This window comes from Euleptes europaea, chromosome 17 (assembly GCF_029931775.1).
Source record: "Euleptes europaea isolate rEulEur1 chromosome 17, rEulEur1.hap1, whole genome shotgun sequence".
Taxonomy (NCBI): domain Eukaryota; kingdom Metazoa; phylum Chordata; class Lepidosauria; order Squamata; family Sphaerodactylidae; genus Euleptes; species Euleptes europaea.
In genome coordinates this window covers 13,819,678-13,844,512 of record NC_079328.1, presented here as the reverse complement: position 1 = coordinate 13,844,512, position 24,835 = coordinate 13,819,678, and the positions used below count along the sequence as shown (strand labels likewise).

The window sequence follows — 24,835 nt, the reverse complement described above, 5'->3', positions numbered from 1 at the left end:
CCTCATCACAAACCAGGGTGGTGCTGATAGGGGGTTGGCCGCCGGGCCACCAGCCAGGGATCCCGCCATCTCCTGATAAGCCACTAGCTCTCCTCAGACTGCCCAGCAATTAAGTATGAGTCAGAATGATCAGCCCTTGCAGTGGGGCAAGTCTTTCTAGTGGAAACGCGTGTGATTTTTATGCAAAGAGCAGATGGGGCACAACTGATTAAGAGGCTGTCTTCTGAATCGGGAAGTCCCTGGTTTGAATCTTGCTTATACCACAAACTTATGTCAGGTGGTTTTGGGAAGCCTGCTCAGCGCCCCCCCCCCCCGGGCTGGAGAATGGAGATGATAATGCCGAAGCCCCTACTTGCAAGTAAGGGCTACATTAAGGTAATGGATGGGAAGTGCTTTGAAAACTGTAAAAGCATTAGTGATTATCCAATCTTGCGTTTGCTTTGGGCACTCTCGGTAATAGAGATTCGGTCCCTCCTGAATTTCTTATGAAAGGGGCAGGTACTGGCTACACATAGAGATTGCAGTCTTGCCCCCTTTGTCTAGGGGGGGCTACCAAGAAAGCAGCAGGCAGGGACCAAGAGGGCAGCAGGCGGCACCATCTGCCCTGGGGGTTCAGCTCCACAAGTGTAACCAGAGCTTCACGCACACAGAAGATGTGACTTTTCTGGTTACGTTATCTTTGTTATCGCTTCCCCCCCACCCAAGTTTCTGGTGAGAATTTGCGGAAAAGTCTGGACCTCATGAAGAAACAGATTTCAGACGTGCGGCGTGACGTTGGCGACTTCCCCAGCACCACAGAGGAGAAGGACAAATTTGTGGAGAAAATGACCATATCCTTTTTTTAAAAGTTGATCTAAGATTAATGCCTTGTGGAAGAAAAAAACCCCATAGGTTCATATGAGACCTATGGCATCCTTGGCGCTTTTATGAACTGCGCATCTCATTCACGGGCAGGTAAAAGCATGGGCAGGTAAAAGCACAGTTCCCTCTGGGCATGCCTGCAGCTGCTTGGCTGTCACTGCATCGTGAATCCCCGTTTTCAGTTCATAAAAGCAGATTTCTGTCCTTGTGGTTCTTAATAAATAAGTAAAGTTTTGCAGGGTCTTGGTGAAGCTGTCCGTACCTGAGGGAAGAGACCTCTTTCTTTCCATAGGATAGTGAAGAAGAAGAGTTGGTTTTTATATGCCGACTTTCTCTACCACTTAAGGAAGAATCATACCGGCTTACAATCACCTTCCCTTCCCCTCCCCACAACAGACACCCTGTGAGGTGGGTGGGGATGAGAGAACTGTGTCTAGCCCAAGGTACCCAGCTGGCTTAATGAGTAGGAGTGGGGGAAATCCAGTTCACCGGATTTGCCCCCACCGCTCATGTGGAGGAGTGGGGAATCAAACCCAGTTCTCCAGATTAGAGTCCACTGCTCCAAACCATCGCTCTTAACCACTTCACCACGCTTCACCACGCTGAATAAAGTTTTGCAGGGTCTTGGTGAAGCTGTCTGTACCTCATGGAAGAGCCCTCTTCCTTTCCATAGGATAACGGCAGCAGTAAAGGTCCTTGACGCAAACTGTGGCTAGTTCTGGGCCCAGTCTCACTTTTTGTGTGTGAATAGCCTATTCTTCCTCCAAAGACCCCGCAGTAGCTGCCTCAGAGTCCCCAGTCAGTCTTCCCTCTAGACAGCTTGTTGGGCCTAACCCATTGAGCTTCAATTACTTGATGTTCCTTTAGATTATTGGCTGGCCACTGAGATGGGCCAGAGGTACAAGAGATTCTCTGTAGGAGTTTACAGATGGAAAGCAGAGAGCCAGTATGGTGTAGTGGTTAAGAGCGGTGGTTTGGAGCGGTGGACTCTGATCTGGAGAACTGTGTTTGATTCTCCACTCCTCCACATGAGCGGTGGACACTCCTACACACGAAGCCAGCTGGGTGACCTTCGGCTAGTCACACCCTCTTAGAGCTCTCTCAGCCCCACCTAACTCACAGGGTGTCTGTTGTGGGGAGGGGAAGGGAAGGTGATTGTAAGCCGGTTTAATTCTTCCTTAAGTGGTAGAGAAAGTCGGCATATAAAAACCAACTCTTCTTCTTCCTTTTTCTTTCTTCTCCTCTTCCTCCTCCTCCTCGTGAACCGGGTTTGATTCTCCCACTTCTACACATGAGCGGCAGACGCTAATCTGGTGAACTGGATTTGTTTCCCCACTCCTACACACAAAGCCAGCTGGGTGACCTTGGGCTAGTCACAGCTCTCTTAGAGCTCTCTCAACCCCACCTACCTCACAGGATGTCTGTTGTGGGGAGGGGAAGGGAAGGAGATTATAAGCTCTTGTGATTCTTCCTTAAGTGGTAGAGAAAGTCGACATATAAAAACCAACTCTTCTTCTTCTTACTGAGGGCATGACAGGAGGAGGGCTGATGAGCCACCTGCATTCAGTAGATAAGTTTCTAGTGAGCAGATGACTGGGTTTCCTGGGCTCTAACGTGGATCACAAGTGTAGGAATGCAGATCCCTCCGGTTTGGGGAGCCAGGAGGTAAGAAAAGAAAGACAGCTAGCCTGGAAGCCAGGGCTTCTAGTCCTACTCTTGAGCAGAAGACTGTGGGACATGCTCAGCCAGGGATGACTGGAGCCGGAGGAGGGCACTTGGGCGTGCCAGAGGGAATCCATTGAGATAGACAGAGAACCCAGGGGAGTTGCTCGGGTGTCGTCTGCTCTTAAACTGTCTATGACCTTTGACTCGCGTCCTACAGCTTTGTGAAGGAGGCCCAAGAGCAGTACGAGAAGCTACGGATGATGCACTCAAACATGGAGAATCTCTATAAAGAATTAGGCCAATACTTCCTTTTTGATGCCAATAAAATATTGATTGAGGAGTTCTTCAGTAACCTGCACAACTTCAGAAACATGTTTCTGGTGAGAGTCTTTCCCTCTCTCCCTGGGCAGCCCAGATCTGCCTTTTGATTGCAGTGCGTCCCCTCTGTCCCCTTGACCCAGCGTGTCACTTCCAGTAGTGGGCAGCCAAGTGCCTCCAGACGCTTGCGAGCAGTGCATGATGGGAGAATGTACCCCCCTTGTGCACATGCCCTGTCGGTCCCTGTTTCCCAGGCCCTCAGTTCAGGAACATCGCTGTCCCCATCTTGTCCCCGTTTGACCTTTGGAGGGATGCTTTTTTAAAAGGGGGGGTCGCTCTGCCTGCCCCAGAGCCGCTGCCATTGAGCTGCTGCATCTTCTTTTCAGCAAGCCTTAAAGGAGAACCAGAAGCGACGCGAGACGGAGGAGAAGATGCGGCGGGCTAAGCTGGCCAAAGAAAAGGCAGAAAAGGAACGGCAAGAGAAGCAGCAGAAGAGAGAGCAGCTAATTGACATGAACTCAGGTACCGTCGAAAAACAGGCTGGTCAGAGTAGGGAGGAGGCTTCCGTGCAGCTCAGGAAAGAGCTTGACCTGCACAAGTGAAAAGGCGCTCGCAGATCCTGACTTCCTAACAGTGGAGACGGAGTGATGTTATAGTTGTGTGAACTCTGTCTCAGAGGCACGCCAAGGGCCAGGCAGGGTTGCTTGAAAGGAGGCTTGCTAAACTAGGCTGTGGGGACCTTGTCTTGACCGGAGGCAGAGATGCCTCCGAGGAGTTTGCAAGCAGCCCCCTCCCCCATTTGCCTCTTAACTAGTGGTGTGCAGAGATGCCATTTAGCTGGTGGGTCTAAGAGTAGCTCTCCTCCCTCGGTGCCGCTTAGCCTTCCTACACTGGGTGGATCCAGGGGGCTGTGGCTCAGTTGTAGAGCATCTGCTTGGCATGCAGAAGGTCCCAGGTTCAATCCCCAGCATCGCCAGTTAAAGGGACTAGGCAAGCAGGTGATGTGAAAGACCTCTGCCTGAGACCCCGGAGAGCCGCTGCCTGACTGAGTAGACAATGCTGACTTCAGTAGACCAAGGGTCTGGTTCAGTATAAGGCAGCTTCATGTGTTCATGTGTGTTCACCCTTGGCAGGGGAAGGAGAGACCGAATGGCAGCCCGTTAAACTGGCGCAACTTAGTTGCTGGTTGCTTTGTGATGTTAGGCTTTAAAAATAGTCAAATGAGCTCTCAGCAGCGCATCTGGAACCTGGAGCCAAAGGTCCTCTTGGTCTATTCCACTGAGATCTCACCTTCCTTTCAACACCGGGGTGGGGGTGGGGGGTTTCCAGCAATCCAAGCGTCAACCAGGTGTAGACCAACTTCCAAGAACACTTTCCAGCTGTACCTTACTACTTGGTATTTATGTAGCACACACAAACACCTTGGACCCTTAGAACAGCCCTGCAAGGCAAGTCAGTCCCTCTGTGGTCCTAAACATGAAGCCGAGACCGAGCAGCATGGTTTCCTTAAGGCCACATGATCCAATGGGTTGGAATTAAATCAGAAGAGTTTCCGTCTAGCCATTAGGGAGAATTTTCTAATAGTTAGAGTGGTTCCTCAGTGGAACAGGCTTCCTCAGGAGGTGGTGAGCTCTCCTTCCCTGGAGGTTTTTAAGCAGAGGCTAGATGGCCATCTGTCAGCAATGCTGATTCTATGGCCTTAGGCAGATCATGAGAGGGAGGGCATCTTGGCCATCTTCTGGGCATGGAGTAGGGGTCACTGGGGGTGTGGAGGGGGGAGGTAGTTGTGAATGTCCTGCGTTGTGCAGGGGGTTGGACTAGATGACCCTGGCGATCCCTTCCAACTCTTATGATTCTGTGATCAGCTCAAAGCAAAGTGAGATTTGAACTTGGGGGGGGCTTCCCAATTTGGGGATCACTCCCTTTGCCTGTTGCACAGTTCCACCTCCCCAGTTCCCCCGTGACACAGTCCTGCACAGCAATACAATTCTTGTGTAGGAATTAGCCTGGATGCTCTGCAGGGAGGAGCACGTTGCTGCCACTTTCTTTTGTGGACTGTCTTTTGTGGACTGTGCCTGCAGTGGGAATCTGTGATGAGCTAGGCCTTCCCAATGCACATTCGCCCAGAGGTCCATGTCGCAAAAGAGCCTGAGCGTGGCTCTCTATGCACGTGTTCCCATACAAAAGTGTGTGATGTGTTGGAATGTTGTAGGAAAAGGCCCTGTGATGAGTCTGTCATGGGTAAGGACTTTCTTTTGTTCTTTTTCCTCCTCTTTTTTCCCCTCTGTGGGGGCCCTTTGTTTTTTCTCACTCTTAAATCCTCCATTTCCCATGAACAGACCTTCCTAGCCAAAGGCTTCTCTTTTCATGTCTTATAATTAAAAATACATCTCCTGCTTTTCTGATCCTGTTTCTAATGCTGGGTAACAGATGTGCTTCCCTCTCCCTGGGATTGTCTAAGGCTATGGATCTTTCAGTGGGCCACCAGTCGGTCCACGGATGGATCTCTCTAGGCAGGGATTTCACACTGGAGGAAAATGTTCCTGTCTGAGCCTGCCTGGAAGGGCCTCCTGTGACACCCCCCCCCCCAAGTAACTTTTCACTCTGCCTGCTGCTTTTTGCACTTTCCAGGGGAGCTCAGGAATGTTTCGCTGCAGTGGCTGAAAGTCTGGCTTGTAGAACATTTCTTCTGATTTGGCTGTTCCTGGCGATGGACAGCACCTTTCTGAGCTGGGCTCATTTGTCCCTTTTCATTGTCCCTTTTCATTGTTGGAGCATTGGACGTCTGAATTGGGAATGATTCAGTCATTCAAATTTCAAACAGGCTTTATCTTTTTAGGACTTAATTTCAAAACCCATCAACACTCATCCTTTCTGCAAACCGAGAGGTGTTAATAAAGGTCTAACTATGCATAGATTTGGCTGGCTGAGTCCAGTTGGCTGTTTCTGGTCGCTGTCTGTATCTGTAGGGGTTTGTGCGGATGCTGGCGGTCCAATCGGAGTCCTTTGTGTAGCCTCCTGAGTTCCCGCCGCTGCCATGGGCCTTTCTCCTACCCAGGCACAATCTGCTCTTTGCTACCAAACACATTCCTTTGTTAGAACATATGGAGTCGATTATTGCCCCTGTCTGCTTATTTCCTGTCTCCCTCAATTTCCTGCCCGTTATCCCCTGCCTTTGAACAGCGGCGAGTTGTGCTGAGTGACATGACTTAGGGGTCTCCTCGCATTCCTTCCCCCCCCCACCCCCACACTTCTGGCTTGAGTTACTGTGGCAAAACAGGGCTGTGTGTAAAATGACTCTAGAGAAGCACTGTTGGTCTAGCGAAGGATGAATGTAAGGGAGAAGACAACTCTCATAGCACCATTCGCGCTGGAGCTGAATTGTTTTGTAGATATTAGTGCTGCCAGCCGCAGATTTCTTTCGAGAGGCCGGTTCGCCCTCACGGGCTTGTTTTTCACAAAGCTTCAGGAACAGAATGGAGCAGCAGCCAGATCCGGGGGGGGGTGGCGAGGGGGCCTCTGGATAACAGTTGTGTGTGGGGGGATGGCACTGCCTTTATGCACTGCTCTTGTATTATGATGCGTCTCTGCTTGAGACATGCAACCTTTGCATTCCTGAGCTGGCTGGCAGCATTTAAAGATGTGCCTTTCTCTCGTAATTCACACAGGCATCAGCGCCGCTGGTTCTATTCAAGCCCTTTCGGGTTCCCTTAACCATAAAAGATGCTTGCTATTTATTATCCTCGCAACCGACTTCCACCTGGCTGCCTCCCCTGTAGTTAATTGGATGGCTCTCCATTCCTTCCTCTCTCCCCTCCCCAACCACCAGATCAGAGCCAGGATGACTCATTAGCAGATTGCTCATCAAGGCCATGGGCTCCCTCCCCCCCACTTGCCTTGCCTGTTCATTGTTGATTAGCCACACAGTATATCGATGGGCAGCGGTGGTCCCCGGCCTGGTTGAGCCTGTGGTCGGTTTGGGGTTTTTGGGAAGGCATAGTGGGCGCCGCCACAGAATGGCTGCCATGAGGATCCGAGGCCAGTCATGGAATAGTGAGTGGTTCCAAGCCAGGTCATAGAATCATAGAGTTGGAAGGGACCACCAGGGTCATCTAGTACAGCCCCCTGCACAACACAGTAAATTCACAACCACCTCCCCTCACACACACCCAGAAGATGGCCAAGATGCCCTCCCTCTCATGATCCGCCTAAGGTCATAGAATCTGCATTGCTGACAGATGGCCATCTAGCCTCTGCTCATAGTGTTCTTCTGTGATTAGTGTTGTCAACCTCCAGGTACTAGCTGGAGATCTCTTGCTATTACAACTGATCTCCAGCCAATACAGATCAATTCACCTGGAGAAAATGGCCATTTTGGCAATTGGACTCTATGGCACTGAAGTCCCTCCTTTCTCCAAACCCCACCCTCCTCAGGCTCCACCACCAAAATCTCCAGGTGTTTCCCAACCTGGAGCTGGCAACCCTATCTATGATGGAAACAGCCCTCCCCCGAAGGGCTGCTCCTTGCAAACCCAAGAGCCTTCCTGGACTCTTCTGAAATACCTTCTCCAATGAGGCAGAGGAGAGCCAGGGTTGGATCTTTACATTTGGGAGGAGATGCTTTGGGGAGGAAGGAAGTGGACGCCAGGAAACATGGCAGCGAGCGCCGTGGCTCCACAACCAGCGTCCTGCTTGCTTCTCTGACTTCTTTAGCATCTTTTTCTGTTTCAGTTGTAAGTCCAGCTGACTTTCCTATTGTCTCAGGTTGGCCAGTGTGGTGTAGTGATTAAGAGCAGTGGACTCTAATCTGGAGAACCAGGTTTGATTCCCCACTCCTCCACATGAGCAGCAGACTCTAATCTGGTGAACCGGGTTGGTTTCCCCACTCCTAGACATGAAACCGCCTGGGTGACCTTGGGCTAGTCACAGTTCTCTCTGAACACTCTCAGCCCCACCTACCTCACAGGGTGTCTGTTGTGGGAAGAGGAAGGGAAAGATATTGCAAGCCGGTTTGATTCTCCTTAAAAGGTAGAGAAAGTCGGCATATAAAAACCAACTCTTTTTCTTCTTAACGAATGCCCATTTTATCCAAGAATCCCACCCTCGGCCCTCATGATAGAACAGACTCCGCCACAGCAAAATCTCTCGCAGGTAGAAGAAGTTTTGTATCTAGCCCCATCCAGGAATGGCTGCATCTCCATTTCATTCACAGTGTTTAGGCCAGCATTCAAAGAGGGATCTTCCAAGAGCTTTGGGGTATTCATTCACTGGGACTTTTCCCTCCCTCCCCTTCAGTTGTATACCACCACCCCTTGCCCCCAATGTCATAAACCACTTTTTGAAACAGATAAGTCTTTTGAACGCAATTTGTCATGCTATTAGGGAAGGCATCTGTGGCTCTGCATTAGAGCACAAGCTCTGTATGCAGAAGGTTCCAGGTTTGATCCCGAGCCTTTCCAGTTGAAGGTTAAGGGATCTCTCTGTGCCACAGACCCTGCAGATCTACTGCTAATCACAATAGAAGGTACTGAGTTGAATGAATCATTGGTCTGAGTTGTATAAAGCTGCTTCAAGTGTTTCACAGCTATACAACGCAGTAAGGAAAGCTGACGTTCAGATCAGCATGGAAATGAATCATGTGGCTGCTTAGATCCTGGCCTTATTCTCCATGCCTGTCTACTGCCTCTTAGTTTATTATGTTTTAGAATGACCCTGAAAAGATCTGTGTATGCAGATCAAGGCAGGGGCTGTAAGGTCTTATCAGGGATGCTGAGACCAGGCGTCCTTAATTGCCTCTCAACAGTAATTTGTGCGTATTCAAATGATGCTGTACGCCAGTCTTTTCCCTCTCACTCTGTTTTCCCAGTGTCATCACAGGTATTTGCATTCAGGCTACTGTTGCCCCAGCTTTGTGTTATCCATATAATATCTGGCATGTCTCTGTACTGTGCTAGTGAGTCTTCCCTTGGCATTTCCTTGTGGCTGTATCCTCCTCCAGCCTTTGCCAGAGTAGCCTGAGTTCTGGAATTAAAACAGAAAGTGAATTGCAGCGTTAAAGGGCAGAACTGCTAATGATAGACATTTTGTCTCAAGTCCCGTTTTGCATGCAGTTGGCTTGAGTAGAGGCCGTCCAGCCATTCAGACCAGGAGGAAGGAACTGTCCAGGGGCACAAGAAGGTAGCGTCAGGCTCCATTCTTGGAGCAGTTCTTTCCGAGGCCCCTAAACCGACTTTCTTCATCCATTTAGGAAGAAGCCGGGGGCACAGTGGCAGTAGCAAGCAGAAGAATCAAGGTGTTGAATAATTCCTTTGTTGTCACTTCCTGATACCGACGCTTTTCACCTGTGGCTTCGTCAGTGGATCTACAGTAGCACAAATCTCCAGTCAAAACTGTACCTAGATTAACGTCCTCACCCAGCCTTCTACCTGTTCGCCAAGTCTCTAGCGTGCTATCCAAAAAAGACTTCAGAAGCTAGGCTGGAGACTTCTCGGACGAAGCCACAGGCGAAACGCGTCGGGTTCAGGAAGTAACAACAGAGGAATTATTCAGCATCTTGATTATTTTGTTCTGCTTGGATCAACCATTGCCACTTGCACAGCTGTGTTTTTGACACGCATACCCCAGTGCAGGGGGGTTCCCTATATAAAAACTGCCCCCATGCCCCTGTGCTGGTCTGTGACCCCCGGCCTCCATTCAGCCGGCCATCAAGATCACTTTCTCTCTTGCTTTGAGCTGATCCTTTGGCCCAAGCGGCCATGCAGCAGGCAGGCGCATGAATAGGATGGCATGGGGACTGTCCTACGCCATGACCAAGTGCTGTAGCCTTGGCGAATTTTTGACTTCTCCCTTGCAGAGCGCACAGCAGGTCGTGGCCTCAGCCGCCCTTCTGTTGTTAGCCCTGGAAGTTCTAGGCTCCTTCGCACGCAATCCGATAAGGGTTCGCTTGTGGGGTTACGACAGGGAGGGAACAGCCCTAATGTAGGTTGGGTGAAGTCAGTTAGGTGTGCCAGCAGGTGGCGCTGTGGACAATGGATTCAGGGGCTGCCCGAAAGCGCCCGGCAGATGTTCTAATGTGATTTTATAGGTTTATGTTTCATTGGGAGCAGTTGCCTTGGAAACCGAGATTTGCAGGGCACTCTTTGCAAATTTGTAGTTAACGCTTTCACCGCCGGGGCGATTCCACGCAGTCAGATGGAATATGAATGGAGAGGGCAGCCCCAGGCTCCTTCCCTTCTTAGCAGAAGACGCTTTTAGAGACTTTGGATGCTGACAAGGGAGGCCGGAGACCAGCTGCTAAAAAGCAGGCCAAACAGGGAACGGGTGTATAGAAAACTGCTATATCTGGCTGAAGAATTCATTCACAAAATCCTTTTTTTGAAAAGTGCAGCTGTTTCCACAGCACCTTCGGTCGCCACCGTCAAAGGGACGTGGAGGGTGTGACTGGCTCTCCCCTTGCCAAGGCACCCTCCCTCTGTTCTTTGTCTTCTGTCCTCCCCCCCTCAGCAATGGGCAAGAGAGGTCCCTGACAGTGCCGAGGGCGAAGTCTGCTGTGGCACGTGGTCTGGGCCAGCAGCAGGCTGGTTGCTGGGGAGAGAAGAGCCTCTGGGAGGCCTGGCTAATCTTCTTAGTGGCCAGAGCACCTCGGAGAGTGGAAGATTAACGGGGCTGGCTGGGCTGTCATGACCGGGGGCATTGATCGAGTCAGAATGGCAGGCAGCGGCAGAATGGGCTGGCAGCTGGGCCCTTGGAAGCTGGCCAGGACCCTGCCTCAAAAGATGCTTGGGAGGGGGAGGAATGCTGTCCCAAAGGGGGTCCCCCCTCAGCCCGTCTTGCTAGAGGAAGCATCAGAGCACCAGAAGGGCCCCAAATCCATTTGAGGACATGAATGGCAAGAACGGGCTTGATAGCCTTCCCCCCTTACTCACATCAGCCCTAGAGGAGAGGGGCGGGCACCTGGTGGGCAGGAAGCTAGCGGAGTGGGAGGCGACAGGAGGCTTTTCTTTGGTCCCACTTCTTGATGCCGCTCTGGCCTGCTCCTCTGTCCTGGGTAGAAGAGAACCGGCTCAGGTGTGCAGAAATGGCCCGGGGGCTGCTTTCGGGGCTGTGCTGCTTCAGACGACAGGTGGAGGGGTTGTCCGTGTGAATGCTTCCCCTTGGCAGGCAAAGATGCACAGGTTAGTGAGGAAGTGTCTCTCCTGGATATGTGAACTTTCTGCGAGTTGAGCTTTTTTTAACTAAATGAAGCAATTGAATGTGTGATTGCTACACATACACACACCTGCACTCTGAGATGGTATGTGTCACACGATGCTTATCTATATTTGAATTTGGGTCCTAGGCTGATTTCTTTTTTGCATCCTGGTGGTGGTGAGAAGGTTGAGAGAGGAGTGCTCCCTTGAATACTCTGTGTGGGCAAAGTCAGAGGTGTCGCCTTTTACAGCTATAACAAGGGCTGGGGGGTGTGGTGTGCTGTTTGACAGCAGTCTCCATTTTATTGTTTTCCCCTTGCTCTTCCAGAAGGTGATGAAACTGGAGTCATGGACAGTCTACTAGAGGCCTTGCAGTCCGGAGCAGCCTTCCGTAGAAAAAGAGGACCACGCCAAGGTAAGTGTTACTCTGAACTTGCGTCCTCCCGGGAAGCAGAATGGGATTTTATCTTTCACCCTTTCTTTTGGAGCCTACGGACGAGTTCTGGGTAGAGCGGCAAAACTTTGGTCCCTGGAAAAGACTTCCTGCCTCATCCCCCTGAAAAAGTAAAGGTAAAGGTAGTCCCCTGTGCAAGCTCTAGGTTGTTACTGACCATGGGGTGACGTCGCAATACAACCTTTACTAGGCAGCCTATGTCTATGGGGTGGTTTGCCCTTGCCTTCCTCAGTCATCTGCACTTTACCCCCAGCAACCTGGGTACTCATTTTATCGACCTCAGAAGGAGGGAAGGCTGAGTCGACCTTGAGCCATCTACCTGAAACCGACTTCCGTTGGGATTGAACTCAGGTTGTGAGCAGAGCTTTGACTGCAGTACTGCGTCTTACCACTCTGTGCCAGGTGCTCATCATCATTTAGGGCTGCCTCATGTCCCTTGGGATTGGATCCAACCAGCTTTTTCCACCAGTCGTGTCCAGTTCTTCTCCTTACTGCAGACCTTTGGTGTATGAGGGTCCTGGGATGCCTGAGCGTAGCCCTTTTTGGAGGTGAAAGGGGATCTCGCCTGGCAGAGGTGGTCCCCTGTGCAAGCACTGGGTCATTCCTGACCCATGGGGTGACGTTGCATCATGACGTTCACTAGGCAGACTGTGTCCACAGGGTGGTCTGCCATTGTCTTCCTCAGTCGTCTACACTTTACCCCCAGCAAGCTGGGTACTCATTTTACTGACCTCGGAAGGATAGCCTTTCTTGTGACTCTCTTCTGGAGTGGCCTTGTCTGGGCCAGCTGATTTCCACATGCTCTATGCCAGGAAAAACCCACAAACCTCTTCCTTACTCCACACATCATTGAGTGATGAATCCACTACCTCGAAGCTTCTTTGTGTAAAAATTAACGCCTCATTAAATTTTCCCTCTCTGGCCTCTGCATGTTTTTGAACACCTGTCTCATGACAATCCTCCCTTTCTGGCTGATCTTCCACAACAGGCAAATAGCTGCTGATACATAATTTTCTGTTTGTCTGTTACATTCCCACCCCCCACCCCACCCCCCGCCTTTCTGTAAGGAGCTCAGGGTGACCGATGTGGTTCTCCTTTCCCCATTTTATCCTCACAACAACAACCTTGTTGAGAGAGTGACTGACCCAAGGATCACATAGTGAACTTCATGGCTAAGTGAGGATTTGAACTCAGGTCTTCCAGATCATCGTCTGATCCTGGAACAGCTACCCCACACTGGCACTCAGATAAACATGATTTAAGTCTAGTCAGCGTTCTTAGAATTGGATCTGGGGCAAGGACCACGAAAAGGTCATCAGCATGGTGTAGTGGTTAGGAACAGTGATCTCTAATCTAGAGAACTGGGTTTGATTCCCCAGTCCTCCAAATGCAGCCTGCTGGGTGATCTTGGGAGATCTCCCCAAATCACAGTTAAGGAACCTGAGTTATATTTTCATGTAATATCTGAACTGACACAGCTTGTCACCATCCAGCAGACCAGAACAAAACCAGCCAATCCCCTTGAGTTCTGCTGACCGTGACTTGGCATGATGTCTGAATTGCTGGTCATGGCTCTTGCTCCGCCTCTGCAGCAAGAGTCTGGGGTGCTGAGCTAATGGAAGGAGACATAAGAACATATGAAAGGCCATGCTGGATCAGACCAAGGCCCATCAAGTCCAGCGGTCTCTGTTCACACAGTGGCTAACCAGGTGCCTCTAAGAAGCCCACAAACAACTACTTCAGCAGCACCATCCTGCCTGTGTTCCACAGCACTGAATATAATAGGCATGCTCCTCTGATACTGGGGAGAATAGGTGTGCATCATGACTAGTATTCATTTTGACTAGTGGCAATGGATAGCCCTCTCCTCCATGAACATGTCCCCTCTTAAAGCCTTCCAAGTTGGCAGCCATCACCACATTCTGGGGCAGGGAGTCCCACAAGTTCTATTCATTGTATAAAGAAATACTTCCATTTATGTGTTTGGAATCTCTCACCCTCCAACTTCAGCAGATGACCCCGCGTTCTTGTATTATGGGAGAGGGAGGAAAGTTTCTCCCTGTCCAGAAGCGGTCGTCAAACTTTTGGTGGCCTTTCTGGATATAAAATATTTCTGTGCTACTTTTCCTGTTCCCAGAGTGGCTGATAGGAAGGTCTGAAAAGGCAGTGAACTAATCACGTGCGTTTTAAAAAACCCAATAACAAATCCCGTGCCTCAAACACAAACTGCAGCCAATAGGGAGGAGCTGGCAAAGACGGTCAGCTGAAACGAATTGCTTGGCTTCCCTACAGTTTCATTCACCTCCTCAGGTAAAGGATTCCAAAGAGGGTCATAAGAGAAACCCACCACCAGCACTCTTGCCATTGCCAGTTTTGGCAGAGATAATGGCAGAACCGATCTCAAATGGCCAGCGTACTGTTGAGGGAGAGGCAGATCTTGAGTTGGCCTTGGAAGAAAACTGGATAGTAATATCACTCGTGCAGACCACATGAGAAATATCTTCAAGGGCAAACCCTTGAAGGATATAACAGTGATCAAGCCTTAAAGCTGCAGCAGCATGTGTCCAGGTAGCCAGGTCCAGTCCATATGGAGAGCCTAAACGAGGGGTGTTAAACATAAGGCCCATGGGCCAGATCCGGCCCCTTGAGAGCCAGCGGGATGTAGTGGTTAAGAGCGGTGGTTAGGAACGGTGGACTCTAATTTGGAGAACCAGGTTTGATTCCCCACTCCTCCAATTGAGCGGCAGACACTAATCTGGTGAACCGGGTTGGTTTCCCCACTCCTACACACAAAGCCAGCTGGGTGACCTTGGCCTAGTGACACTCCTCAGCCCTACCTACCTCACAGGGTGTCTGTTGTGGGGAAGGTAAGGGAAGGTGATTGTAAGCCAGTTTGATTCTCCCTTAAGTGGTAGAGAAAGTAGGCATATAAAAACCAACTCTTCTTCTTCATGAGCTGTGGCAGGCATGCGCTGATGAGCCCTCCAAAGAACTTGCCGGGTTTCGTTCCAGAGGATTTGTTTGCGAAAATGGTCCATGCACACACCCCGAAACGTTTGAGACCGTCCCTCCTTTTCATGGGCTTGGGGGGGGGGGTAGGTTATGTCACCCCTGTCACCGCAGCAGACTGTGCCTAAACCCCGTCAGCGCTGATCTTTGACTCCCGTTTTGCCGAGGAGCAGCTGTCTCTATTCACTCTGGGTGCTGGCATCTTGCAAGGCTATAAAGGAATGAAAAAGCAGACAGGCCTCTCGGGCACCGCTGAAGAGCTTAAAGGGCTTTTGTGGGGCAAGTCAGCAGGGAGATTGTTCCTGCGAGTCCATTAAGAAAAGCCGGCGGCCACGGAAGGGGAGCAGACAATGCTCTTGTGTCTGTCCCCTGGCCTGCCGTCATGACTCCAGCCTGGTGACTCCCATGGCTGGCTGCCTTTGGCTGCCCATCTTGTCACCCCTTATGCGGTTCTCGCATCATGCGAGGCATCTGCTCCTGGAGAGAGGATCCCAGAATGCACCAATAACTCCACCCTCTGCCCCAGCCAGGCTCCATAGCCCGGCCAGGCTCCTTCTATGTAGCCCACGCAAACCAAGGGGACGCGGTCCCTGCCATAGGGACAGAGAGGTAGTATTTCTGGACACTTTGAAGTAATTGGGGGAGGTGGGCATGTTTTGTTCCACACAATTAGGAACATTTTAAGAAAAAATGAAATATATGCCGTACTTATTTTGATGTTAGATCTAAGCTCATTTACTGCTTGGAGAACATAAAATGTGCTATGTATAACTGGGTGCATAACACTGTACTGTTTAGTGTATCTGAAATTTTAAAGTACAAAAGCCATTCTATTCAAGCCATAATTGCAAACATACCAAGTGTTAGAAGCGGAACAGTGAGCAGCTGCACGTTTTAGCCGTTGCCAATTGGGAAAACTAGGGGGTGGGGGGAATAAAAGCTGGAAATGGAAGCCGTCAACACTGGACATCTTTATTATCTGAATTTAGAAGCTTTTTCTTCTCCACACAGTCAGCATTATCAAGAAACAGTATTTTTAAAGGGTTCGGAAAATCGGCATCCACATAACAAAAACACACAGCCTTGCTTGCATAGATAGCTTACAGCTGACATAGTTATTGGGGGATATTTTGAGTGTGGGGGCGGGAAGGTGATGGTGGGAGGAACAGGTTGCTTTTCAGGTTTTCTATCTGTTCCCCCCCCCCCACACACACACACACACACACACCATCCTTCAAACCTGTAAGGAGTCATGTGCCCCAGCAAGCTTGGGGGCAGGGGGGCTCATTGGCTACTCCCCAACAATGGGCTACTCCCCAAGTCTGCTGGAGTGTCTGGCTTCCAGCCTGAACAAGAAACATGCTGCCCTGCCGGGAGTTGCATCCCTAGTGGCTATTTTCAAACATTGTGGCCATGAATAGCAGGAGTCTGGCAATCCCACACATGGAGAGCAGGTGCTGCCTGTGATGCTGCCCGATGCGTGCGGTCGCAATGTTGTCTGAACAGGGGCAACATGCCTATTTTCCATGCATGTACAACTTTTGGACACATGAATAAGTTCCCGAGAAATCTCGTGGTCAGTTTGCTCTTTCTGAAGCTGTGTGCATGTTCAGAATCTACACATTGAACGCCGTAGAGACAACATGACAGCGATGTGTATCAGGGAGGATCTGTGCATGGTTGGAAGGCTTCTGGGACAGGTGGGATGTGATGTCTGAAGAGGGCTGTAGTCATTTAAGGTAAAGGTAGCTCCTGTTCAAGCACTGGATCATTACTGACCCATGGGGTGATGTCATAAGAACATAAGAAAGGCCCTGCTGGATCAGACCAAGGCCCATCAAGTCCAGCAGTCTGTTCACACAGTGGCCAACCAGGTGTCTCTAGGAAGCCACAAACAATACGACTGCAGCAGCACCATCCTGCCTGTGTTCCATTGCACCCAAAATAATAGGCATGCTCCTCTGATACTAGAGAGAATAGGTATGCAGCATGACTAGTATCCATTCTAACTAATAGCCATGAATACCCCTCTCCTCCATGAATATGTCCACTCACCTCTTAAAGCCCTCCAAGCTGGCAGCCATCACCACATCCTGGGGCAGGGAGTTCCACAATTTAACTATGCGTTGTGTGAAAAAATACTTCCTTTTATCTGTTTTGAATCTCTCGCCCTCCAGCTTTAGCAGATGACCCCGTGTTCTAGTATTATGGGAGAGGGAGAAAAACGTCTCCCTGTCCACTCTCTCCAAGCCATGCATAATTTTATAGACCTCTATCATGTCTCCCGTTAGCCGCCTTCTTTCCAAGCTAAACAGCCTTAAGCGTCCTAATCGCTCCCCATAGGACAGTTGCTCTAGTCCCCTAATCATTTTGATGTCACATCACAATGTTTACTAGGCAGACCATGTTTACAGGTGTTTTGCCCTTGCCTTCCTCAGTCATCTGCACTTTACCCTCAGCAACCTGGGTACTCATTTTATCAACCTCGGAAGAATGGAAGGCTGAGTCAACCTTGAGCTGACTACCGGAAACTGACTTCCGTCAGGATTGAACTCAGGTTGTGAGCAGAGTTTTGACTGCAGTACTGCATCTTACCCCTCTGCCCACGGGGCTCATCATCATTTAAGGCTGCCTCATGTCCCTTGGGATTGGATCCATCAGTCGTGTCCAGTTCTCCTACTTACTGTGGACCTTTGGTGTTTGCAGGTCCTGTGATGCCCAAGTGTAGCCCTTTTTGGTGGTGAAAGGGGATCTCATCTTCCTTTTTCACCAACAAAAAAATCAGTTGGTTCCAGCCCTTAGTGCATGCTACTCCATTGTGTATTGTTGGGGTCAATTGGTGTGGATTTAAAGTATCTTTTGTATAACTGCCAATGGGATCACAAAGCATTTTGAGCTTGCTTTCTCTCTTCCTGGTGACCTCCCGTTGCTCGGCAAGAACTTCATTATGTTCAGAGTCTCACTCAGTTGAAATCCAAAGCCACTGAGGAATGGAAGAGCCCGGTTTTTTGGGAGGAGTACTGCATTTTGTGAGGGTTTTCTGTATTTCAGTTTATGAGAGAGAGAAAATCCTAACGTTGGGGTATTGAGCTCTGATGTCAGCTGGCTCTTGAAAAGATTCTGCATCTATGTGTGCTTTTGCCAGCTGATTAAAAAGAAAGAGGAGGAAGGCAATCCACACGGGGTACAATGTGCAGGAAAGAGGTCCCCATTGCCCGCCTCCCCTCGCGCTGCTCAGAGCCTTCCGCCCGCAGTCCATGGCCAGCCACAGCGAGACCTCTTCAGCGAGAACAAATCCCGAGAGGTCTTTCCAGTGTGGCTGCACAGAAACTGGTTCTTTCGCTTTCTTGTCACTCCCGCTGGCTTTGTTCCAGGAGGAAAACGACTGAGTCACCCCTTTCTGTGCATGCTTTGCCCGTTGTTCCTCTATTGTATTGTGGGATTCTCGAGTTTCTTTGTCCTCTCACTTTTATTTATGACTGTTGGATGCAGAAGCCGGATCTGAAGAGATGTGTCCCCCCCCCCTCCTTCTCCTCGAGCTCAAGGGTCAAAGGCCCAGTTTATACAGATGGCTCCGTCACTGTGCGCAAAAGTGTTTCCTGCTGCCTCGGCTCGGATCTCTTGGCCGGGGGCGGGGGGTTGCTTCCAAGCATTCTCTGTGAGTAATCTGACAGGCGCCGCTTTTATTTCCTTGCAGCTAGCTCTCTCCTGTCCCTTTGCGAGGTGGTGAAGGATGCATCTGAGCGGGTAATCTGTGGGCATGTTCATGTTCCTCAAAAAACCCACCACCACCATTCCCCCACTTGTGTGCTGTAGGCAGGGAGGATTGGAAGAGGAGAGATTGTCACAGGCAGCCTCAGTTTCGGGGTTCCACACTGTCCCTATTGCCAGGGGCCTTCCACATGAGTAACATTGGGTGCATTGAGAAACAAAAGCCACATATATAACTTTTGTTAAGACCAGCCAAAATGACCAAGGCCTTTTATGCAGAGATGTTTCCCCGCACTCACCCCACCGACTGCTTCAGGGCTTCCTTTTGATTATACATGCCTTTTCCGCCCATCAGAGGTCACCTCGCTCTCCCTGCGCATTTTGCCCGCATTTCCCAGATGCTGTTTTAGCCAGAATCTGGAAAATGCGGGCAAAATGCGCAGGGAGAGCAAGGCGACCTCTGACGGGTGGAAAAGGTATGCATAATCAAGCCCTGAAGCAGTCGGCGGGAGTGACGACGGGGAGACATCCCTGCATAAAAGGCTCAAGAAAGCATGCACAAGCTCTCAGGGTCTCCAGAACTCTTCAGCAGGATGGGTTTTTTAGGGGGGAGGGTGTGCGATTCAGCCCATGATGTTGAAGGTCTTTTGCCTGCATCCTTCCTGGGTGGGGCTGATACCAGTCTGTACCTTTGGCCTACTGGGAGGAAGAAGGTGAAGCCATGGCAGCCTCCAGGCCAGCGGCTAATTATACATCGCTGAACGCCAAACAGAACGTGGAGGTCCCTTCAAAGTCTAGGAGGTGGGGACAAAGGGGGCGCGCCTTAGATGAATGTTTTGGTTGGTCCCAATGAAGGGTATTCCATGGCTTTTGTGTTTGGGGATTTTCTGTGGGCCAACATGGCTACCTGGAACTTTTAAGGACACCTTGTCCTGGGCACTGTTTCCACTCCCGACTCTCAAATGTGGTCCGGGTTCATTTCTGGCCTCTGTGAGGGCCTGGCCTGTCGTGTTTGGGTCAGTCCTCCTCCTTCTGTTGGGCCGAGGCTGACCTCTGGCCGTCTCTCTCCTCCTTCCCATCCCTCCTGGCTGGCATGTGCTGTGTTTCTGGCTCCGGTGCCAAAGTGATCCGTCACCCAGGCGGTCTGTTCAGCTGACACTTCCATTTGCTCCTAATTGCTTATTTACCGTCCTGTCCCTCTTCCCCCTCCCCACCACCCAGCTCTGCAAACTAGCTGACCAAAAGCCCTCCTGAAAGATTGCTTTTCAAGAACGGGGTGGGTTTGTAGGGGGTCAAGGTTATTAAGACAGCTTGCAGATTTGGGGGCGAGGGTGAAGAACTCCCATGGAAGATGAATTGTGCAAGCCCAGCTAACCGTTGGATTGGTTCCTACAGATCCATTCCAACAGCAGAAGCTTGCGTCTTGTGTGGGGAAGGCTCCTTCGCCACAGGAAAGTCACCTCCGCTGGTGGAATGGATCTGTGGGACCCAACCCATTGTAATGTGGAGTTCTGGGCAGCTTTCTTACAACACCAAATGTTTCTTTATGATGAAAACCATTCTAGAGGCTGCAGTCAGGAGCAGACAGATTGGGGTAAGGGGTTGAAATGCCCTTTTCCCTCAGATATTTTCCCCTCTCTCAATCATCCAAGCTGCTTATCTGTTGGCTCAGAGAGCTGTACCTGCTTCCCATGGGGAGAAAATCAACCTGGGGGTGTGTGATTTGGAGAGGAACACTGCCTGGCAGGAGGGAAATGATCTTGGCCTCTATACTTGCCCTTCTTCCAGCATGGTGTAGGGGTTAAGAGTGGTGGACTCTAATCTGGAGAACCGGGTTTGATTCCCCACTCCTCCACGTGAAGCCAGCTGGGTGACTTTGGGCTAGTCACAGCTCTCTTAGAGTTCTCTCAGCTCCACCTGCCTCACAAGGTGTCTGTTGTGGGGAGAGGAAGGGAAGGCGATTGTAAGCCGGTTTGAGTCTCCTTAAAAGGTAGAGAAACTCGGCATATAAAAAACAAATCTTCTTCTGATTGGAGCCTCTGGCAGCTTTTCCTTTAATAATCATAATAATTAATGACAAATGTCCAAACACCTTCATTTTACACAGGGCTCCATGTGATACACGTGGTTTAACACTAAGGCGACAGTTCTCACACTTTTTGAAGCAGGACCCGCTTCTATAATGATAGTTCTCGGGCCCCACTTGTATAATAACTCTACGCCACTTTCCACTTTCCCAGCATGAAGTGTAACAATCTCACATCAGTTAACATTGAAAAATGTTATATTTTGTTTTCGGGTTATTACTTATAACTCAACGGCATTACTGAGCAGCCAGCTGTGTTTCATGGCCATTTTGCGCCTTATTCAGAGGCAAGCCCGAATTTGCCTTAGAGCAGAGGTCCCCAATGTGGTGCCCGTGGGCACCTTTCTTGGCCCCACCAAGTGTTGTTAAAGCCCAACGGGGCTTTTGATTGGCCACTGGCAATCCGCTGGGCTGGGCAAATTAAACTAATGTTGTTTCAGTGGCAGCTGCTGCCACCACAGTGTTGATTTTATTCTCTCTGCTCTTTTCCAGTACATTTTAAAATTATGCCCCTTTCCCCCTGCACTTGGGCTTCCTCTGTGGGTGGCTCCACCTCCTACATCACCCCTCGGGTTGGCTCCACCTCTTGTGGCAGCCATTTTGCGGTTGCGCCTACCAACCTGTGCCAGAATTCCAAAGGTGCTCATAAGTTCAAAAAGATTGGGGACCCCTGCCTCAGGGCCTCCTCTCCCACCTAACCCTGTTCCTCCTCCTGCCCTCAAGACCTGCCTTCGAGGCAGTCTGCTTTTGGGTCCTGGCCTACAGTCTAAGAGCCACTTCCCTATGCCGAAACCTTGGTCTGCAAACAAGAGGGGCTTAGAAGGAGGAGGCCCTGCAATATAGGGCACCATCAGCATCACAGGTTGAGAGTGAGGACTTCTCCCTTAGATCTTCAAGGAGTGAGTCAGTGTGGTCAGGAGGTATGTGAAGAGAAGTGCTGTGGTTCAGTAGTAGTAGAGCTTCTGGTTGGCATTCAGAAGGTCCCAGGTTCAATCCCTGGCATCTCCAGGTAGAAGGATCAGGTATCAGGTGATAAGCAGGACCTCTGCCTGAGCCGCTGTAGACAATACTGACCTTGATAGACCAGAAGTCTGATTCAGTATAAGGCATGGTGAGGTACAACTTCAGGAGACAGCACTCGAAGAGCAGACCTGTGTCTCCCCCATTCAAAGGGAGAGATGGTTCTTGCAGAACACGGTCCGCAGGCGCTGGTGTGAGGGCAGAGGGTGTTTCACAGTTAGACTTACAGTTTATGTGCCCAATGCATGTTGGTGAAGCGTGTGTTTCTGATGCAGAGAAAGGGTCTTTTGCCAGATGTGCTAAAAATATGTCCTTTTCTTCCTGGGGATCTCCCCACAGACCTACAGCACCCCATGTCAGCAGCCCCAGTAGCCCCTTTGTTCTCCGGTCTTCCTCAACTCATCTCCCTGAGCACAAATGTTTTCTTTGAACCTCTCTGTGCCAGCAGGTTTTCTGGACACTGTGTGTGCATATGGTGCCACACCGTAGTATAAAAGTGTGCGTGCACTGCATGCCTTCTGGTCTCTGTTTTTGTGCATGGTATGGAAGTGGCTCTGTCCGTAGACAATGCATCTGTCGTTGCTGACCTTTTTCGGCATGCCCATCTCTGTTGCTGTCTGCTGTTGTGGGAGCTTGTGATAGACCGTGTGTGGCTGCTGCGGCTTCTCCTCCAATCTGAGCTTCTGAAGCTCAGCCTCAAACCCCACATGAGCTGTTGGGCTCTGGTTCATCTCAAGGACCATGAGTGGTTTTCACAGCTTCACCAAAGGTCCTGCCTGAGTGTTGTGCCAATGAGTTTGGGTGCCTGTAACTTTTCTTTTAGTTGTAACTGGAAAGCGCCATCGGTTGTGTTCTTGTGCCTAAGAAGGTCTGTACAGGCACCGTGGGACATTCTTAGACCACTGTTGTCCGTTTCCAGTTCACAGAGAAAGGAAGTGCTGTTTCTGGGGATTATGTCTGTTCTTCTTGTCCCCCTGGCCGTGAAGTCCGATTAAGACGTGTTTGAGCATTTCTGGACACCCCCAGCGATGGCATTGAGCACACAGGGAAGCCCTCTGGAATGCTGGTCAGATGTACTTACTGGAATCCATCTCAGGGGGGCCTAGGGTTGCCAGGTCCCTCTGGCCACCACTGGGGGTGGAGGGTAGGATTATGAGATCCAGGTTGGGAAACTTCTGGAGATCTGGGGGTAGAGTCTGAGGAGGAGAGGGACCTCATTGGGCTACAGTGCCATAGAGTCCACCCTCCAAAGCATCCGTTTTCTCCAAGGGAATAATTCCATAGAGTCCACCCTCCAAAGCAGAGGTTCTCAAACTGCGCTCCAAGGGGCACTTGGTGCTCCGCGAAACATCTCCCTAGTGCTCCTTGAAGAGATTGGAAAGAAAAAACACTACTGTCATTCGGTTTAGTATATAGGTGCAAGGTGAAAATTAGTGCTCTGTGACAAATTTCTCTCCTGAAAAGTGCTCCATGATTCAAAATCCACACTGTGGAGGAAGAAATGTGTGCGCACACACCGTACGAATAGATGCTTCTCTCCAAACCCTTCTTTTCTTTAAATTGCTGTCCTTTCTCCAGCGTGGTGCAGAGCCAGCATGGTGTAGTAGTTAAGAGCGGTGGTTTGGAGCAGTGGAGTCTGATCTGGAGAACCGGGTTTGATTGTCCACTCCTCCACATGAGAGGCGGAGGCTAATCTGGTGAACTGGATTTGTTTCCCCGCTCCTACACACACACAGCCATCTGGGTGAGCTTGGGCAAGTCACACTCAGCCTCACCCTACCTCACAGGGTGTCTGTTGTGGGGAGGGGAAGGGGAGGTGATTGTAAGCCGGTTTGATTCTCCCTTAAGTGGCAGAGAAAGTCGGCATTTAAAAACTAACTCTTTTCCTCCTCCTCCTCCTGCTTTGATTATTGATTGTAATTCCAGCAGAGTGGATAAGGGCCTTTTATGCACGGCTGTTTCCCTCGCAGTCACCCCTCCGTTGACTGGGTCTGTGTTTGGATTCTGCGTGCCGTTTCCAACTGTCAGAGGTCTCCTCGCTCTCCCCCTGTGTTTCTCCACATTTTGCCTGCATTTCAGGGACCTGTTTTATCTCGAATTTGAAAATGGGGGGGGACGCAGGGGGAGAGCAAGGTGACCTCTGACGGTCGGAAACGGCATGCAGAATCCAAAGAAAGACCCAAAGTCGCAGAGAGGTAGTGGTGTAATAATCATGCAGATTTCAAATAAATAAGAGTATTGCTTGGTTCACTGTTATGGGTATTTTAGTTGTATTAGCAGCACGGTTTTCGTTTCTTTTCAAGAATTTGTATTATGAGTATTTTAGTAATGTTCTATTTCCATTTTCTTTTATTGTTATATTCTCATTTTCTCTTAATGAATTTAAAAACAAAACAAAGACCCAAAGTCATCAGAGGGGTGGCTGCGAAGGAAACAGCCATGCATAAAAGGCCTAAGAAGGTAGAGAAATTTCAGGCGCAGAATCAGGGGCCAGGTGGGATGCTGAAGTTGCTTAGGGCAAGAGGAGCAGAGCGGTGCCCATGATCACGCTGGGGTCTCACCTCTTTGTTTCTTTGCTTCTCTCCCCCCCACCCACCTCCCAGCAAACAGAAAAGTTGGCTGCGCTGTCACCTCACTGCTAGCCTCGGAGCTGACCAAGGACGATGCTCTCGGGGCCAGGGCCAGCAAAGCACTGAAAAGGGACGGAGACGGGGAAGCCCCGGACGGAGAGACGCCCGACGAGACCGCCAAGCAGGCCAGCAGCCGTCAGAACTAGGGCTGTGCCAGGCTCGGACTCATGCCTGCAGCACATTTGACCAAGGAATCGAAGCAACACTGCATCACTTTGCGACTCCTTTTGTAGGCAGGGGGAGAGACGCGCACGGTCATCTCTTCTGCTTCATTCCCTTCGACTGTTTTTGCGCCGTCTTTGAGCCTGTGGTTATCCTCTGCGGCTTGCCTCGGATTTCCCACCTGCCTTCCGCCTCTCTCGAAATCAGAGCCCTCGTGCTTGCGTCCTGCTTGTAACCGCCCTTAGACCTGCTGCTTTGTGATCCCCCTCCCCTGCAGGCCAGGGGGGAGTGATCCTGAGAGAAAAAAGCAGACCTAGAAGGGGAGACTGAAGGCCAGAACCCTGCCAGGCTACATGTTTCCCTGCAACGCGTGTTGCCAAAATCGAAATGCAGCACACTGCCTTAAGCAGGATTCTTTTCTCCTCCTCCCCCCCCCTTTTTTTTTGGCCATTCTTACTTTGGGCTGCCGGACCCCCAACAGCCTCTTCTCAATAGGCTCCCTTCCAGCTGTGCTGGAATCCTGACCACCCCCACCACCCCCAAGCTGTGCTCCATAGGAGGGAGCCATGCCGGAGGACAGAGCCGGACTTCTGCTTCCCCCAGCTGCGGTGCTCGTGGAATCTCCTTGGCTTGCTCTCTGCTGGCTGCTGAAATTGCCATCTCCTGGATCACTGTGGTGTCAGGGCTCTGCCTGAGGATTGCATCAGGTCCCGCGTCCCTTCTCTCTGTG

At 50.5% G+C, this 24,835-nt stretch overlaps 1 protein-coding gene across 1 annotated transcript in view; it reads left to right on the top strand.

Annotated features, from left to right (window-relative positions):
• The window catches only part of DIAPH1 (diaphanous related formin 1), a 112,846-nt gene extending 88,757 nt beyond the window's left edge, over window positions 1–24,089 (top strand). Inside the window, exons 23-27 of the mRNA XM_056862298.1 lie at window positions 706–830; window positions 2,742–2,906; window positions 3,231–3,366; window positions 11,362–11,448; window positions 23,917–24,089. Of these exons, the coding sequence (XP_056718276.1) occupies window positions 706–830; window positions 2,742–2,906; window positions 3,231–3,366; window positions 11,362–11,448; window positions 23,917–24,089 (686 nt within the window). The remainder of the gene's footprint in view (window positions 1–705; window positions 831–2,741; window positions 2,907–3,230; window positions 3,367–11,361; window positions 11,449–23,916) is intronic.
• The last annotated feature ends 746 nt before the right edge of the window (window positions 24,090–24,835 follow it).